This window comes from Haliotis cracherodii, unplaced genomic scaffold (genome assembly GCF_022045235.1).
Source record: "Haliotis cracherodii isolate W230 unplaced genomic scaffold, xgHalCrac1.p SCAF_19, whole genome shotgun sequence".
Taxonomy (NCBI): Eukaryota; Metazoa; Mollusca; class Gastropoda; order Lepetellida; family Haliotidae; genus Haliotis; species Haliotis cracherodii.
In genome coordinates this window covers 10534057-10551934 of record NW_027266274.1, presented here as the reverse complement: position 1 = coordinate 10551934, position 17878 = coordinate 10534057, and the positions used below count along the sequence as shown (strand labels likewise).

The 17878-nt window shown below is 42.4% G+C and overlaps 1 protein-coding gene across 1 annotated transcript; it reads left to right on the top strand.

Moving 5' to 3' along the window:
• The first annotated feature begins 226 nt into the window (after positions 1–226).
• LOC139467096 (isochorismatase domain-containing protein 2-like) lies at positions 227–11944 on the top strand. The gene is made up of 4 exons (XM_071248814.1): positions 227–429; positions 2624–2734; positions 3504–3636; positions 10549–11944. Exons 1-4 carry the CDS (start codon positions 246–248, stop codon positions 10709–10711), a joined length of 591 nt encoding a protein of 196 aa, XP_071104915.1. The 5' UTR covers positions 227–245; the 3' UTR covers positions 10712–11944.
• The last annotated feature ends 5934 nt before the right edge of the window (positions 11945–17878 follow it).

Sequence of the window (17878 nt, the reverse complement as noted above, 5' to 3'; positions counted from 1 at the left end):
AAGACACACGGTGTTATTGAAATCCAAAAACGAAACACGTAGTTTTATGTTTCTAAACTAAATGAGAAAAGATGATTACTAGCTACACTATTGTTTTAGATCATAATTATTACAGTTACAATGTACATATTGTTTAAAATATTCGGCAGGATTGCTTAGTTCTAGTTCTCTTTAAATGGTCGTGTTTCGTTTCCGTTTTATCGTTAGTCCTTGACCTCCACTGACCTTAAAGCATAAACACAACCATGGCCTCTAGAAGATTGGGAAGGATTGCTCTGGAAAACTCGACATTATTTCTGTGTGACATGCAGGAAAAGTTCCGGCCCACTATTCAGTACTTTCCACAAATTATCAATGTAGCAAACAGAATGCTGAATGCTGCCAACACGCTTGACATGCCGGTCGTGGTGACAGAGCAATATCCAAAAGGTGATAGAGGGGGCCCTTTTAGGGTTGCCTGGGATTATCCTCATCATTTCGTATGATCGCATTTTGTTTTATATTCCCAAATAACTAAAATGCGTAGAGCATTAGACGTGACAAACTGAAATCTTTGTTTTAGAAGATGATTTGATTTATACGTCTGATACACAGAAGTCCTGATTGCACCGTTTGAATGATGTAAGAGTATGTTAAAGGGGCACTGATCTAACGCAATTCCCCGGGACTGGTTGTTGCCTTTGTTATTGTTTTTTCCCAGTGAGTACCCGGATGTATAGCAGAAATCTAGTCTAGTTAGCCACCTCTGCTGCGCCATTCGTAAGCGCATTAGTCACTTTTATGGATACCGGTAGTAATGAGGGCGCATGGTCACATTGATCAACAAAATGAAATACAGTTTTTGAGATAATAAGGAAATGTAGGTATCTTTGCATCGGTAATGGTGACGAAATTTTGTTAAGTCACTTGCTTGGTAATTTTGCGATTTTCGTTTACACTATTTTGACTTGCAACCCCAAGTAAATATTTCACCTGAGCATTGCTTTTTTTTATAGTGTGTATATTTTTTTACTGTCAAAATGTGTAACATTTTCAAATTTATTAAACGCCTAAATATTCAGTTATTTTACAAAGTGACTGAAAAAATTTCCATTTGTATTATTATGATAACGAATTCCAAACATTTTGATGTTTAATGTCATCACCAAGAGACTGAAAATGTTACGTTGAAAAGTACATTTCTATGTTGTTTGGCTTTTAATCCAACATAATAATCTGTTGTGATGTTGTTAGGCCCTTTTGATCGTCTTAATCAATTTTAGTCAATCTGAAGAATTTCCCAACCAAGACGTAGAGGAACAAGAACGAATCGGTTCAATGCTACAGCGAATGAAGGAAAACAAAATGCAAATACCATAATTACAACCTACCAAATTTATGTGTATATAAATTTTGGGCAGCTTCCTTGTACAAGGAATGTATCCGTGAATATCCACACAAAGGAACAATATCCCACTCGTCTGCAGCTGTACAAAGAAACTTATTCGATGTCACGTGTCTCTGTAACAATAAAATATTTTTAAAGATATATATCGTTTCGGGATATTATAACCCGTGTTCCTTTCTCAACTGATCACTTAGATTGTTTCAGGTGTTTCACATACCGGTAGGTGTCAAGTCTCAAGGGTCGGCTGAGAAAGCCCACGTGACAACTATTTTCATAACGTCCACGATACCTAAAAAAATCCATTGAGTGATAGATAACAATGAGCAATCAATCAACGTATTATTAGTTAACCCTTTGAACAAAGTATGTTGTTTTTACACTTCACGCCATGATATGAGTGTATTCCCTTTGTTTTAGTAAACCTAGACATGTAAACACTCCCTTTTGACATATCCACTGCGCAAGATAACAGTGATTAATCAATCAACGTATTTTCTGTTAATCCTTTGATGACTAGGGACGATCCGTTGATTTACAAAAAAAGGAAATGAACTGATCATTCACCTCTTGCTGGGCTGCCACGTGCATATTACATAACACACATTTCACCTCACTTCAAACCTGGATTTAGATTGAATAATTACTCCAGACACAATAAATGCCAATTGGGACCTTTGTCAGGTAATCTAAGTGGTGCTACCGCTAATTGTACCTGTAATAAATTCATTAACTGAGCACCAAGTGAATGACGACAAATACACAAGTGTAGGATTATACCAGAAAACGTGGATGACAACAAGTGAGTAGTAATCGTATAATCGACGCAATCCAAAATCCAAAAATGCTTTCACTGCATGGATACTTTTTTTTATTATTAAACTATAACCATCTGGGGTATTTCCAAATGATGACATACGATGAGCTCCGCTGTTCTTTTTGTCTGTTTGTTTAGGCTGAAGAAATTAATTAACATGTGCCTTTTGTCGAAATCTTTATAGATCACGGTTAAACTAATCCGTGTTCAAAAATGCGTAAAACAAATATTGCCTCCAGCCTCCAATTTAGCTGTCCTTGCAGACGGTAGCCCAGTCTCTGGTCACGCTCAGTTGCGTTGCGTATCATCCGGATATTCACAGGGAAAAAACAATAACAAAGGCAACAACCAGTCCGGGGAATTGCGTTAGATCAGTGCCCCTTTAAGACTCCACTATGACAGAATCTTACGTATGTTGACAGGTCTGGGCCCCACCGTACCTGAACTTGATGTCACCCAGCACAAAGTGTTCCCCAAAACCTGCTTCTCCATGCTCATACCAGAGGTTGAGGAACACATAAAAAAGATGAGAGGTAGGGCTGGGACGAGTCCTGATTTACTAACGGGGTACTCACACCCATATTACCCGACCCTACCCGGGTACCCACTGTTGGTTTCAAGAGATAGGTACAAAATGCCTGATTGGGAGTAGTGTGACAGTAGCCCAAGCAAAATGTATTTAGATACACTTATAAAATTATCTGGTCATGCATACTGAAATTGACTGAAGTTTTATCCTTTTTCAAACATCTGAAGGAATGCGTTCATAATCTTGAAGAAATGTGAACATTAGTGTAGTTTTAGTGATTTTATGTCATTAAACAATATATCATGTGTCTAACCATGGGTTCGGGTAGTCCTGTGGGTACCGGGGTCCTACTCAGTACCCACCCGGCCTGAGTTCCCGAGTTAACCCAATTGCATGGATCGATGTTAATGATGTTAATCACTGGTTTGCCTGGTCCAGACTCGATTATTTACAGACCACAGTCATATAGCTGGAACATTGCTGAGTGCGGCGTTAAACCACCAACCAACCAACCAACAACACATTTTGTTTAAAATATAATGCTATTTGTGAAACTATTTGTGTGGCCATGACTCGATTATTTACAGACCGCCAAACAAAAACAAACAAACATAATGCTCTTATCAACATTCATGAAATTCACTTGAACAGATAATCAGGTTGTGGAATTGTCAATCTCTCTTAATGTATTAGTTTCATTGTCAAGAAAGGAATTGTAATAATTCAGAATTGGTTGCCGTGGTTAGAGTAGATATTTGTTTACCATGTTCCAGATCTGAAGTCAGTGATCCTGTGTGGCATTGAGACTCAAGCTTGCATACAGCAAACAGCACTAGATCTGCTGGAGCGAAACTATGACGTTCATGTGATCGTGGATGCGTGTTCCTCCAGGAGTATGGTGGACAGGTAGGGATGGGAGAGTGGAGCTGTGACGTTCATGTGATCGTGGATGCGTGTTCCTCCAGGAGTATGGTGGACAGGTAGGGGTGGAAGAGTGGAGCTATGACGTTCATGTGATCGTGGATGCGTGTTCTTCCAGGAGTATGGTGGACAGGTAGGGGTGGGAGAGTGGAGCTGTGATGTTCATGTGATCGTGGATGCGTGTTCTTCCAGGAGTATGGTGGACAGGTAGGGGTGGTAGAGTGGAGCTATGACGTTCATGTGATCGTGGATGCGAGTTCCTCCAGGAGTATGGTGGACAGGTAGGGGTGGGAGAGTGGAGCTATGATGTTCATGTGATCGTGGATGCGTGTTCCTCCAGGAGTATGGTGGACAGGTTGGGGTGGGAGAGTGGAGCTGTGATGTTCATGTGATCGTGGATGCGTGTTTCTCCAGGAGTATGGTGGACAGGTAGGGGTGGGAGAGTGGAGCTGTGACGTTCATGTGATCGTGGATGCGTGTTCCGCCAGGAGTGTGGTGGACAGGTTGGGGTGGGAGAGTGGAGCTATGATGTTCATGTGATCGTGGATGCGTGTTTCTCCAGGAGTATGGTGGACAGGTAGGGGTGGGAGAGTGGAGCTGTGACGTCCATGTGATCGTGGATGCGTGTTCCGCCAGGAGTGTGGTGGACAGGTTGGGGTGGGAGAGTGGAGCTATGATGTTCATGTGATCGTGGATGCGTGTTCTTCCAGGAGTATGGTGGACAGGTAGGGGTGGGAGAGTGGAGCTGTGATGTTCATGTGATCGTGGATGCGTGTTCCTCCAGGAGTATGGTGGACAGGTAGGGGTGGGAGAGTGGAGCTATGACATTCATGTGATCGTGGAAGCGTGTTCTTCCAGGAGTATGGTGGACAGGTAGGGGTGGGAGAGTGGAGCTGTGATGTTCATGTGATCGTGGATGCGTGTTCTTCCAGGAGTATGGTGGACAGGTAGGGGTGGGAGAGTGGAGCTATGATGTTCATGTGATCGTGGATGCGTGTTCTTCCAGGAGTATGGTGGACAGGTAGGGGTGGGAGAGTGGAGCTATGATGTTCATGTCATCGTGGATGCGTGTTCTTCCAGGAGTATGGTGGACAGGTAGGGGTGGGAGAGTGGAGCTATGATGTTCATGTGATCGTGGAAGCGTGTTCTTCCAGGAGTATGGTGGACAGGTAGGGGTGGGAGAGTGGAGCTATGATGTTCATGTCATCGTGGATGCGTGTTCTTCCAGGAGTATGGTGGACAGGTACGGGTGGGAGAGTGGAGCTATGATGTTCATGTCATCGTGGATGCGTGTTCTTCCAGGAGTATGGTGGACAGGAAGGGGTGGGAGAGTGGAGCTGTGATGTTCATGTGATCGTGGAAGCGTGTTCTTCCAGGAGTATGGTGGACAGGTAGGGGTGGGAGAGTGGAGCTATGATGTTCATGTCATCGTGGATGCGTGTTCTTCCAGGAGTATGGTGGACAGGTAGGGGTGGGAGAGTGGAGCTATGATGTTCATGTGATCGTGGAAGCGTGTTCTTCCAGGAGTATGGTGGACAGGTAGGGGTGGGAGAGTGGAGCTGTGATGTTCATGTGATCGTGGATGCGTGTTCTTCCAGGAGTATGGTGGACAGGTAGGGGTGGGAGAGTGGAGCTGTGATGTTCATGTGATCGTGGATGCGTGTTCTTCCAGGAGTATGGTGGACAGGTACGGGTGGGAGAGTGGAGCTATGATGTTCATGTCATCGTGGATGCGTGTTCTTCCAGGAGTATGGTGGACAGGTAGGGGTGGGAGGGTGGAGCTGTGATGTTCATGTGATCGTGGATGCGTGTTCTTCCAGGAGTATGGTGGACAGGTAGGGGTGGGAGAGTGGAGCTATGATGTTCATGTGATCGTGGATGCGTGTTATTCCAGGAGTATGGTGGACAGGTAGGGGTGGGAGAGTGGAGCTGTGATGTTCATGTGATCGTGGGTGCGTGTTCTTCCAGGAGTATGGTGGACAGGTAGGGGTGGGAGAGTGGAGCTGTGATGTTCATGTGATCGTGGATGCGTGTTCTTCCAGGAGTATGGTGGACAGGTAGGGGTGGGAGAGTGGAGTGAGAGAGTGGAGCTATGACATTCATGTGATCGTGGATGCGTGTTCTTCCAGGAGTATGGTGGACAGGTAGGGGTGGGAGAGTGGAGCTGTGATGTTCATGTGATCGTGGATGCGTGTTCTTCCAGGAGTATGGTGGACAGGTAGGGGTGGGAGAGTGGAGCTGTGATGTTCATGTGATCGTGGATGCGTGTTCTTCCAGGAGTATGGTGGACAGGTAGGGGTGGGAGAGTGGAGCTGTGATGTTCATGTGATCGTGGATGCGTGTTCTTCCAGGAGTATGGTGGACAGGTAGGGGTGGGAGAGTGGAGCTGTGATGTTCATGTGATCGTGGATGCGTGTTCTTCCAGGGGTATGGTGGAAGGGTGGGAGAGTGGAGCTATGACGTTCATGTGATCGTGGATGCGTGTTCTTCCAGGAGTATGGTGGACAGGTAGGGGTGGGAGAGTGGAGCTGTGATGTTCATGTGATCGTGGATGCGTGTTCTTCCAGGGGTATGGTGGAAGGGTGGGAGAGTGGAGCTATGACGTTCATGTGATCGTGGATGCGTGTTCTTCCAGGAGTATGGTGGACAGGTAGGGGTGGGAGAGTGGAGCTGTGATGTTCATGTGATCGTGGATGCGTGTTCTTCCAGGAGTATGGTGGACAGGTTGGGGTGGGAGAGTGGAGCTATGACATTCATGTGATCGTGGATGCATGTTCTTCCAGGAGTATGGTGGACAGGTTGGGGTGGGAGAGTGGAGCTATGATGTTCATGTGATCGTGGATGCGTGTTCTTCCAGGAGTATGGTGGACAGGTTGGGGTGGGAGAGTGGAGCTATGATGTTCATGCGATCGTGGATGCGTGTTCCTCTATGGTGACAGGTAGGGGTGGGAGAGTGGAGCTATGATGTTCATGTGGTCATGGATGCGTGTTCCTCCAGGAGTATGGTGGACAGGTAGGCGTGGTAGAGTGGAGCTATGGCGTTCATGTGATCGTGGATGCGTGTTCCTCCAGGAGTATGGTGGAAACAGTAGGTTTGTATGCCTGCATCTAAATTCAAGCTCTATTCATCAAGGGTGGAAAGTGGACTCTTACAGTCAGGTAATTCCCTTGCATGGGGAAGATGGCACCCCTGCATTGTTCTCTGTGGTCCAGTTGCAGAGCCTGTGCCAGGAGAGTGGAAGGTCGTGGATTCTATCCCTATTGTTACTCTGTCTGACACTCAGCATTAAGGGGCTAAACAAGGACTGGTTGTCTGGGAGTCAGTCTAGTGTGTCTGAGTGGGGTATTCTTGTCAAACTGAAGCATGATATTTCAGTTAGCACCATAAAATCTGCATCATGAGAATAGTTCAATCAGCCACACACATGCATGCACATTACTATTTATAAGTGCAATAATCTTGAATGCGAAGTCAAACCCTATTTCACCTCACCTCCTCTGGATCTGCGCATGCTAAGAATCAAAGCTTACCTGGGCTTATAGTGAGATGAGTAACTGATTTCTGAATACAAGAACCTGTACCGCTTTGCTCATCTTCCCTAGGCAAGGGAATTAAATGACAATAAAAGTCCAGTTTCCACCCTTGCACAAATAGGCTGGATTACGGAGTTATATTTTGGTTGGACGATGAGTCTATGCATAGTCCAATCAAAATCACGTAATGAAATCAACATCCGGTTCATAAACTGCTGTGCAGATGTCGGTCGATTGCAGGATTTGCAAAATGTGTGTACCCCCAACTCGGCATTAACAGATATTTTCAATATCTTTTCATGTTTTTAATCAAGTTGCTCATATGATTTGATGCAATGAGAAGAGGTGGAATCTGATTGGTAAATAGGAGGGATATAACTCGTAATAGATACTGGTGGCACAACGATTGAACCTAGAAATTCCAGCCGAGTTCGGCAAGGGTGGAAACTGGACTTTTGCAGTCAGTTAACTCCCTTGTATCGGGAAGATGTGATTTGTTGAAATATAATGAATGAGTAAAACAAGGCAATCAATACACTCAGATAGGAGAAGTGTTATATATGAACACTTTAATGTAAAATTTACAATAATGACAGGAGTGTAGAAATATGTTCTCATCAAAATACATGTCAAGAGTGTTCACTGAAATAATCCAAGGGAGGCAACTCCCCCTGACCTGCACCCATTTGCTAACGCAGCAAACATAATGATTTTGGATCAATGTTGGCCCAATGTCACGCTTAGCCTTAACGTGGTGCCAATGTTGGAAGATGATATTTGCCCAACATGATCTTTTGCGCAGCATTTTCATCTTGGTCCAATGTTGGCAACATGACAAGAGTCCAACATTGTACCAACATTGGGGCAGTGTTGCCAGTGTATCAATAGGGTAGGATGTGCGTGCACATGGGTTGTGCTGAGTATATTGTGTGGGCCCACTGGTTGATGCTATTCATTGTTGGGGTGTTGTTTACTTTATTGCTTTTTAGGGTGACATATCTCCACAATGGCATCGACCCGTGAAGACCCGGGGTAAAATAGGTCTTCAGCAACCCATGCTTGCCGTAAAAGATGATTATGCTTGTTATAAAAGGAGACTAACGGGATCGGGTGGTCAGGCTCACAGACTTGGTTGATGCATGTCATCGATCCCAATTGCATGGATCAATGCTCATGATATTAATCACTGGATTGTCAGGTCCAGACTCGATTATTTACAGACCACCGTCATATAGCTGGAATATTGCTGAGTGCGGCGTTAAACAACAAACCAATCCATCTCAACTGAACAACAATGTTGCCAAGAACAACATGACAGCACAAATAGTTTCACAAATAGCATTATATTTAAACAAAATGTGCACTTCACTGCAGTTATATTAACACTGTTTCCAGCACTGTAAAGCAATTACTTTCAGCAACTAATTAAGTAATAGAGGATATTTCGTGACAGGGGAAAGGTGATTTTTTCACTTGTTGCTATCAATTTGTGAAAGTATCTCCTTTTTCCATCACTCGATGAGAGAAACATCAGATTCAATCAACACATGGAGTATCCTATTAATTATATACTTTTTTTTGTGGTTGTCTACTGGAAAATTATATTTTTCCATTACAGATGTAAAACCTTGAAACGTTAATTCTCCCAACCTAACAAGATGGACGTTTCCCCACCCCATGTAATTGTGATTTTCTTAAAAAATAGAATATTCCATGTGTCGTGAAATATCATGTTTCTCTCATTTGTGATGAGAAAGGGGATATATTGAAAATGTCACTTTTCTCAACTTTGGGAAACTCAGTCACACTGAAGTATATTATAAAAGTAAGTGTTCTCTATCTATATTTCGACTTTTTCATTATATTTGCAAGTTATCATATTCTTTACATTCGAGTGTGCAGTGGATGCATGTTACATGTTGAGGCCCACTTGTTCAGTTTCGTTTTTCATTTTCTTCCGGGGGTGCTACCTGCTTCTCTATCTGTTTCTGGGAAGTTAAGGGGAACGGGGCTCGTGGGTTTCACGGATGTGGTAAACGTCTGAGATCTGCATCACTTCGGGCTTTCCTCCCACATTAAGCTGACACGCCGTGATATAACTGGAATACTGTTAAAAGCGGCGTTAAACCACTCACTCACTCACTCACTGATGATAATTAGATTTCTAGTATATTTAATGTTCTCTTTGTCGTTTGATCTTTTTCAAAATACACAAACAGTTGCATCAATTTCTGTCGGATAAAGATTTAATTCGTTGTGATGTTGATAATCGTAAAATATTGTTGAAAATTCTCTGATAAAGAAATATTTCAAATACATTAAACTCAGGATTAATTGAGCCATACTTGTATCTTATGTGTGAAAAGTTGGGTACATAAATTTAATATACATGCATGGTTTGGTTTGGTTTGTCGTTAACGCTGCACTCAGCAATATTCCAGCTATATGACGGCGGTCTGTAAATAATCAAGTCTGGACCTGACAATCCAGTGATTAATATCATGAGCATCCATCCACGCAATTGGGATTGATGACATGTATCAACCAAGTCAGCAAGCCTGACCACCCGATCCCGTTAGTCGCCTTTTACGTCAAGCATAGTCACCTTTTACGGCAAGCATGGGTTGCTGAAGACCTATTCTACCACGGAATCTTCACGGGTATACATGCATGGAATTATTGTGGCAATATTGAGGCAATCACATTTTTCAATCTGGACAATAAAGGTTTGCATACAGAGCAGCAGAGATCTATATTAACGGCATGCTCTCTTTAAAAAATTGTGTTGATTTTTGTCATAAAAGCCAACTAAAAAGACAAGCCTTAATTTCGTCAGTTGTGATTATACACATTAATGAAATTGATTCAGTTAATTTGCAATTGATAATAGGATTAACAAGGTTTTCTGAATGTATTATTATGAATTTCTCAGGCAGTAAGATTGTGATATGACAAATATCATGTAATGTGGTTTGTTGTACATTCTGAAATCTGACAAAACTTCTCTGAGAATTCATAATCAGGAGACACTTTAAATCTGTCTCCCTGCATTACCTGTGAAGTTCCGGGGTAGAATAGGTCTTCAGCAACCCATACTTGTCGTAAGAGGCGACTAACGGGACTGGGTGGTCAGGCTCGGTGACTTGATTGATGCATGTAATCGTATCCCATTTTCTTGGATCGATGCTCATGATGTCAATCACTGGATTGTCTGGTCCAGACTCGATTATTTCAAGACCGCCGTCATATAGCAGGAATATTGCTGAGTGCGGTGTTACACCACCAACCAACCAACCAACCTTGCATTACCACTACATGGGAGGTGACAGGTTTGGTTGTAGCAATCGCTTCTCTTTTTTCCAGAATGTATGCATTTGATCGAATGAAGGAGGCTGGTGCTTTTCTGACGACCAGTGAGAGTATGATGCTGGCCTTGACGAAGGACGCCGCATCCCCAAAGTTTAAACAAGTTCAGAAACTCATCTGGGAATCTGCCCCGGACAGCGGACTCCTGGGAGATAAATAGACGCTGTGACTCAGACACTTTGGTTATTGGTTCATGGGATCTAAAAGCATAGAAAATGATAGATACAAAGAGGAATTTGCATCAGTGCATGCAGCAGAATCTATTTCAGATTCCCAGTTTCTGATTTCCTAGGTCTAGATTTTCAAAATGATCTTAGTTAAGATTAATATTAACAACTTACATTCAAAGATATGATATAAGTTTTTATGATAAGATTCATTTTGGAAATTATCTTATTACTGTCATATGTTGTATGGATTTGCAAACACATTTACAGTATCGACTTGAACTAATGTGTTATAAGACCCGTGAACATCTGGTGTAGAATAGGTCTTCAGCAAATCATGCTTGCCGTAAAAGGCGACTATGCTTGTCGTAAGAGGCGACTAACAGGATTGGGTGGTCAGGCTCGCTGACTTAGTTGATGCATGTCATCGATCCCAATTGCTCATGATGTCAATCACTGGATTGTCTGGTCCAACAACAAACAAACCATACCTAATGTATTAAAAGAAATTAGGAGGAAGACATATGTTTTGGAGTAAAAACGCATTCTAGTTTTAAATATATCTATGGCAAAGCATGCTCCATCTTGGATGAAGATGAAAAATAAACGTAGGCAGGTGTGGAGCTATCTTAAGATTTATGACATTCTTATATTATCTTAGGACATTGATAGCTTCAAAAATAGGCTACGACAGAGTATGATGTGCTCATGATAGCTTTATGATAATCTTAACCCTAAGAATGTTTTGAAAATCTAGACCCAGGTTTGGTCGTTGGTTTCAAAAACTGCATTAGCAGAGTCCTACTGATGCCTGCTGATGACTGTTAGCACTGTGATTGATGGAGTAATGAACATGTTAATTATGCATGAGATTGTAAATAAACAGACAATGTGATTGATATTGATCTGCAGAGTTGTGAGACACAATGTGCAGATGAGAACTGATCGATCAACTGATCATCAACTGATTGATCTTTGCAACACAGACTGGATTTATGCATGAGGTGTTGAGACTGTGCACCTGCCTGTTGGACAGTTGACTTTGATAGCCGTGTGGCTTCGGTCCTGCAGTTGGTTGTCTTCAGATGCATCTATGATTTATTGCAATGATGAAATATTGCAATGATGAATATTTATGACAGAGGTGTAAAACAACAAACAACGAGCCTTCAGTGTTTTGCATATTGAGGCATATACTCCAAAATGCTGTGTTCCTCATAATAAAGAAGTTGACATCCATAAATTTTCTTTCTTAATTCTTATTATGGCCAGACAAATTTGTGTAAAAAATAGAAAAATGCAGGTCAAATGATCTTGTCAAATGTATGAGTAAGTGGGAGAAAGTTATTTATTGCTGCAGTTAGCTCTAGTATTGTAACATCACATATATTTTGTTGGCTTTTACTAAAAGCATATACTCTTGGCCTTGCACAGATAACTCTATTTATTATATACTTTAGTGTGAAAGACTGAGATTTCTGTCATTTGGAAAAGTAATATTTCACAGCAGTGACCGAAACGTGATATGTTCACTGCAGTGAAAATAACACTTTGCCAGAATTACTTGCCACTCAGAGTTACTTCCCTTTACCCTGTACTTGAATTACCTCCCCCTGAAAGGGATTATATTCTGCACAGCCTAGTCGGTCGGTTGGTCGGTTTGTTGTTTTACGCCGCACTCAGCATTATCCCAGCTATATGACGGTGGTCTGTAAATAATCAAATCTGGACCAGACAATCCAGTGATTGACATCATGAGCACTGATCCACACAGTTTAAATGAATGACATGCGTCAACTAAGTCAGCAAGCCTGACCACCCGATCCCGTTAGTCGCCTTTTACAGGAAGCATAGTCGCATTTAAAGGCAAGCATTAATCCTAGTCAAGAAACAACAAAGTGAAGATGGATGATATTGTCCATTTACTAGCTTCAACTGATTTAGTATATTTGAACAACATGAAGAAGCTCCTTCCAAACGTTTCTACAAAGTTTGCAGTGAAGATGTTGACAGATTTCTTGATGAACAAGAAAATGAAAACATCAAAAAGAAGACTGCCTACGACCTGAGGGCTTCAAGACCAGTTGTAGAAATAGAACCCATTGTTCTCGATAACCTCATGTCCAATACCGCCTCCGTGGTCTAGTGGTAGAGCGTCTGCCTGGAGAGCGGAAGGTCCGGGGTTGGATCCCCGGCCGCGTCATACCAAAAGACGTTAAAATATGGTACTTGTTGTTACCCTGTCAGAATGAGTGAGTATGGTTTTACGCCGCTTTTAGCAATATTCCAGCAATATCAGGGCAGGTACACCAGAAATGGGCTTCACACATTGTACCCATGTCGGGAATCGAACCCGGGTCTTCGGCTTGACCGGCATTAAGCGGCTAAAATAAGGACTGGTCGGCTCGGAGTCAGTATACTGTGTCTGAGTGGGGTATTCATGTTAAACTGCGGCATGATATCTCAGTGAGCTAGCACTATAAATCGGCATCAGTCCGGACTAGTACAAGCAGCCACACACACGTGCATGCACGTCGCTATATAAGTGCAATAATCTTGGACGGGACGTTAAACCCAATTTCACCTCTCGTCACCTCATGCCGAAGTTCCTCATTTCAGCTGGCAAGAAAGATGGTTCAGAGTACGAACCCTCATCTCACAGGAATTTTCTGTCTTCCTTTCAGCGTTACCTGAAAAAGAAAGCTTATGTGTCCAGCGTAATTAAAAGTGATGAATTTCCAAAATCCAGATTAGTGCTGAAATCAAAACAAAAAGAAATAAAAACACAAGGAAAGGGGAATGAACCCCGGGTCGCTGACGAGATAACAGACAAGGACCTTGATGTTATGTATCAAGCAGGTTCTCTCGGCTTGTCAAACAGAATCAGCCTCGTACATTCAATATGGGCTTTCTGAACACTCTGTTTCAGGATGGGAACTGGGAGAGAGGTACCTTCAGGTGTGATGGGGGAAGTCGACCTTAAAGATGACAACAAAGAAGAATATTTGGTATTTACCTCTGAGCGTCAGCCAAAGACCCGTTCTGGAGAAAGCCCAAGTGGCATCCACAGGAAGCACCGTAGCTATGCAATCCCTGATGAACAAAATCAGAATCCATTGGCCTGCTACAAGAAGTACAGTGACAACCGGCCAACATCCATGCTTCACCCAGAGAGCCCTTTCTTTGTGGAAATAAACCACTCCGGGAAAGTCGACTCTGCCTGGTACAAGAGTTCACCGATGGGTCTTAAACAAATTATACAGTATCATGAATGACATGACGGATGGAACAAATATCACAAAAGACAAGCGTCTCACACATTGTATTTAATTGTACATACTCTTGACTCATTCAACAAACAATAAACCAAAACCAATGATAATTTAAATAAATTAACTGATCTAGACCTGTCAATTTTTTTCGAATGTTTCCAAATGAAATTGAAATAATATTGAAGGCAATAAATTATATCAAATTAAATAATTAAATTATTAATAAATTTACACAATAAATATGATAAATGAATTTGCATCAAATATTGATTTTTTGCAGCATGAGAAAGCAGCAAGTTCGGAAACTTGTGGATGAAGGGAGTTGCCACAAATCAAATATTGGAAATAAAAGGTAAACAAATCTATATGCGTTTTTCTTAGCTATCAAATAAGATCGGGTGGTCAGGCTCGCTGACTTGGTTGATACATGTCATCGTATCCCAATTGCGTGGATCGATTTTACGATGAGAATCACTGGATTGTTGCCTGAACATATGCATTTTTGCAAGAGATGCTCTAGATGGCTTGGTCTGTTATTGTTGTCTTTGACTGATCAGTGATGCATTAAGAACGATCAACATGACTTGTGAAAACCATTCGCCTCTTTGAAGGATGTTTCTATCACAGATCGATGTCTGAGTGTTTAAATATTAAATGTAAAGTTTTCTCATATATAGAACACATTTGCTTGCCGTCTGAATTATTTTGTATGTTTATCAGTTGCTTGGATAAACAGACAACGGTCAGCAGTAGTCAATTTATATAACCTCGGCCTCTTTCTCGTTTACATAAACCAGCATCTATCTTTGTTATGGGGGCACGGGCGGGCCAGTACACTAAGGCGCCAGGATTCGCTGTGCAGAGTTGCGTCCCTTTGCGTACCTTTGATTTCGGGTTCGAATCCCGGTTCACCCCGATTATGTTTCTAGGTTTGTCAGCACCATAACCGTGCTCGTGGGTTTCACCGTAGTGGTAAACGTCTGAGACCTGCATCACTTCGGGCTTTCCTCCCACATTAAGCTGACACACCGCGATATAACTGAAATACTGTTACTCACTCACACTCATCATGCAGGGAACAAAAGTATGGTGATCTACCTTCTGTTGCTGACAACCTATAGCCCTTTTTTATCATGTATAGACATCGTTTTATGGTTGTATACTAGTTTTAAATTATACACTGACATTCTAGTTTTTGTATTGTCCTGACGGACTTTTTATAGTTTATAGTGTAACATTTGATAGTCATGATATGGCTGAAATACTGCCGTTGTGCCGATTTTAACTCAAGAATGAAAAACTCTTATTCCCAAGCCCATTACAGAACATTTAGTACCCTCTATCTGACTTCCCTTATGGGTAAGACTTGCTAATATTTACTTAAATAAACGCGACAACATTTAGTATGCGCAATGGCGGATCGGGGGATACGGGTGGCCCAGTCGTCTAAGGCCCCGCGATTCACTGTGCAGAGTTGCGTCCCTTGGACACGCCAGAAACCTATAATTGTTGGTTCAAATCCCGGTTCGCCCCGATTATGGTAAACGAAGTGGTAAACGTCTGAGATCTGCATCACTTCGGGCTTTCCTCCCACATTAAGCTGACACGCCGTGATATAACTGGAATACTGTTAAAATCGGCGTTAAACCCAACTCACTCACTCACTCAATGGCGGATCACCAGCGTCCAGAAGGAGCCTGCACAGAACTGTGGGTCCAGCTTGCGACATCGTGACAGTGTCACACAGGTAACAATTCCTCATAACAAAGGGAAGTTCCGTCCTTCAGTGTAGATGCAGTGTATGTTTGCCTGTTTCTTTCGTCAATGCCTTTGTCCGGGTAGACACTGCCTGTATGTCAATATGCTGTACGTATAACATGCATGAACATACTTGATACAACACGAAGCTGCTTTCCTCAGGATAAAGCGAAGGACAGTCGTTCTGTGTCCTCAGTCCTCGAGTCCATTGACTGTATCTTCGAGGAAGCTAAACGAATACTTTGTCGACTTAATACCATGCCTTCTGTATTGGTTCTTACACAAAGCAATGACTATTAAATATAAATGTTGCATTTCAAATTTTATAAAACATTGTCTTACTTCCATGAACAGCACTAAATGCGTGATCGACTTCTGTCTCCAGAATTGCAAGACTAATGGCCCCTTGTCATTCTTTGGAGAAAGATTTCCGACTTTAAAATACAGGGCGGACTGTTTAATGCACTGTTGTCTATCTATATACAATGTTGCAATTCAAATGTTATAGGTCATTATGTTACTTCTATGTATTGCACTGAAGGCGTGATCTCTTTCTCTCTCCAAAATTGCAAGAATAAGGATCCCTCTATAAAGCAAGCCATACATTTTCGAATAAATTACCTCAATGGTCTACTATTTACGCAGAGCTCATCAAGAAGCATTCTTTGGAGAAAGATTTCTGACTTTAACATACATGACGGAATGCTTAATGCACTGTTGTCTATCTATATGCAAGAACGTCAAGAGTTGTGTACGCAAATGGCTTATGTACATCCTGATTTGACGTCAGCTGTGGAGTAAAACAGGGATGTCTCTTATACCCATCATTGTTTAACATCTTTGTATAACAATGCTGGGTATAAGAGACATCCCTGTTTTACTCCACAGCTAACGTCAAACAAGAATGTACACAGCCATAGATTAGGTCATCAGCAACCGATGCTTGCCATAAAAGGCGACTATGCTGGTCGTAAGAGGCGACTAACGGGATCGGGTGGTCAGGCTCGCTGACTTGGTTGATGCATGTAATCAATCCCAATTGCGTGGATCGATGCTCATGATGTCATATCACTGGATTGTCTGGTCCAGACTCGATTATTTACAGACCGCCGTCATACAGCTGAAATATTGCTGAGTGCGGCGTTAAACAAAAAGACAAACAAACAAACTCGGGACTTTCACTGCCTGAGTATATTGACTATTTGACTGTGGCCGTAAAGCAGCTGTCCCATCTGCGAGCAGAGAACTTGATTGTTAAAATATAAGATACTGGATGGAATAAACTATGACATAAAACAACTCAGCAAAAAAAAGAAACGCAAAAATTATTTTAGATGCATATTTTATATTTCATATAAATAATCAACAGATGGTAATTTGCACACATCTTTCTCATTGACCAAGGTTCCAAATGGCACACATGGAACAGTAGATTTTCAAGATGAAGGTCATCTGCGCCGCCATTAGAGTCCAAAACCGACTGGCATCGTCGTCAAATTGAAGCAATCAGATCCCGAATTGTGGCCTGGACAATGTTCACCCACTCTTCCTGCAGTGCTTGTGTTAACTGTCGGAGGTTCTGTGGTTGTTGCTGACGTGCTCGATTGGGTTTAAATCTTGAGACCTGGTTGTTGCGAGTCCTGAACAAGGCTGTTTTCAGTCTTGCCGTGTGAGGTCGGGCGTTGTCTTGTTGGAAAATGACGTTCGCTTCTTGCATAATGGGAAGGACGTGTGGTCAGAGAATCTCATCCGTGTATCGTTGTGCCGTCACATTCCCATGATCTTGAACCAAGCCTGTTCTACCAGTTTAGGAGATGGCCGCCCACATCATTACACAACCACCGCCAAATCTGTCCACTTCCTGTATGCAGTTTCGGGAATAGCGTTCCTCGACGCCTGTCGCTTGCTCACGGTGAGGCATAAAACATGACTCATCACAAAACCAAACTTTTCTCCATCAACGCCCGTGATGGAATTATCCATTAGTTACTTGGTGATTCTTTCAAGTAAGTGACGTATGAGTCTGTCCTGTGCTCTGGTAGTGATACGTGATCAACCGCATCTGGGAAGGTCCCGCGTTGTCCCGTGTGTCTGATAACGGTTTCACAGTCTTGTAATGGTACTTGGTGC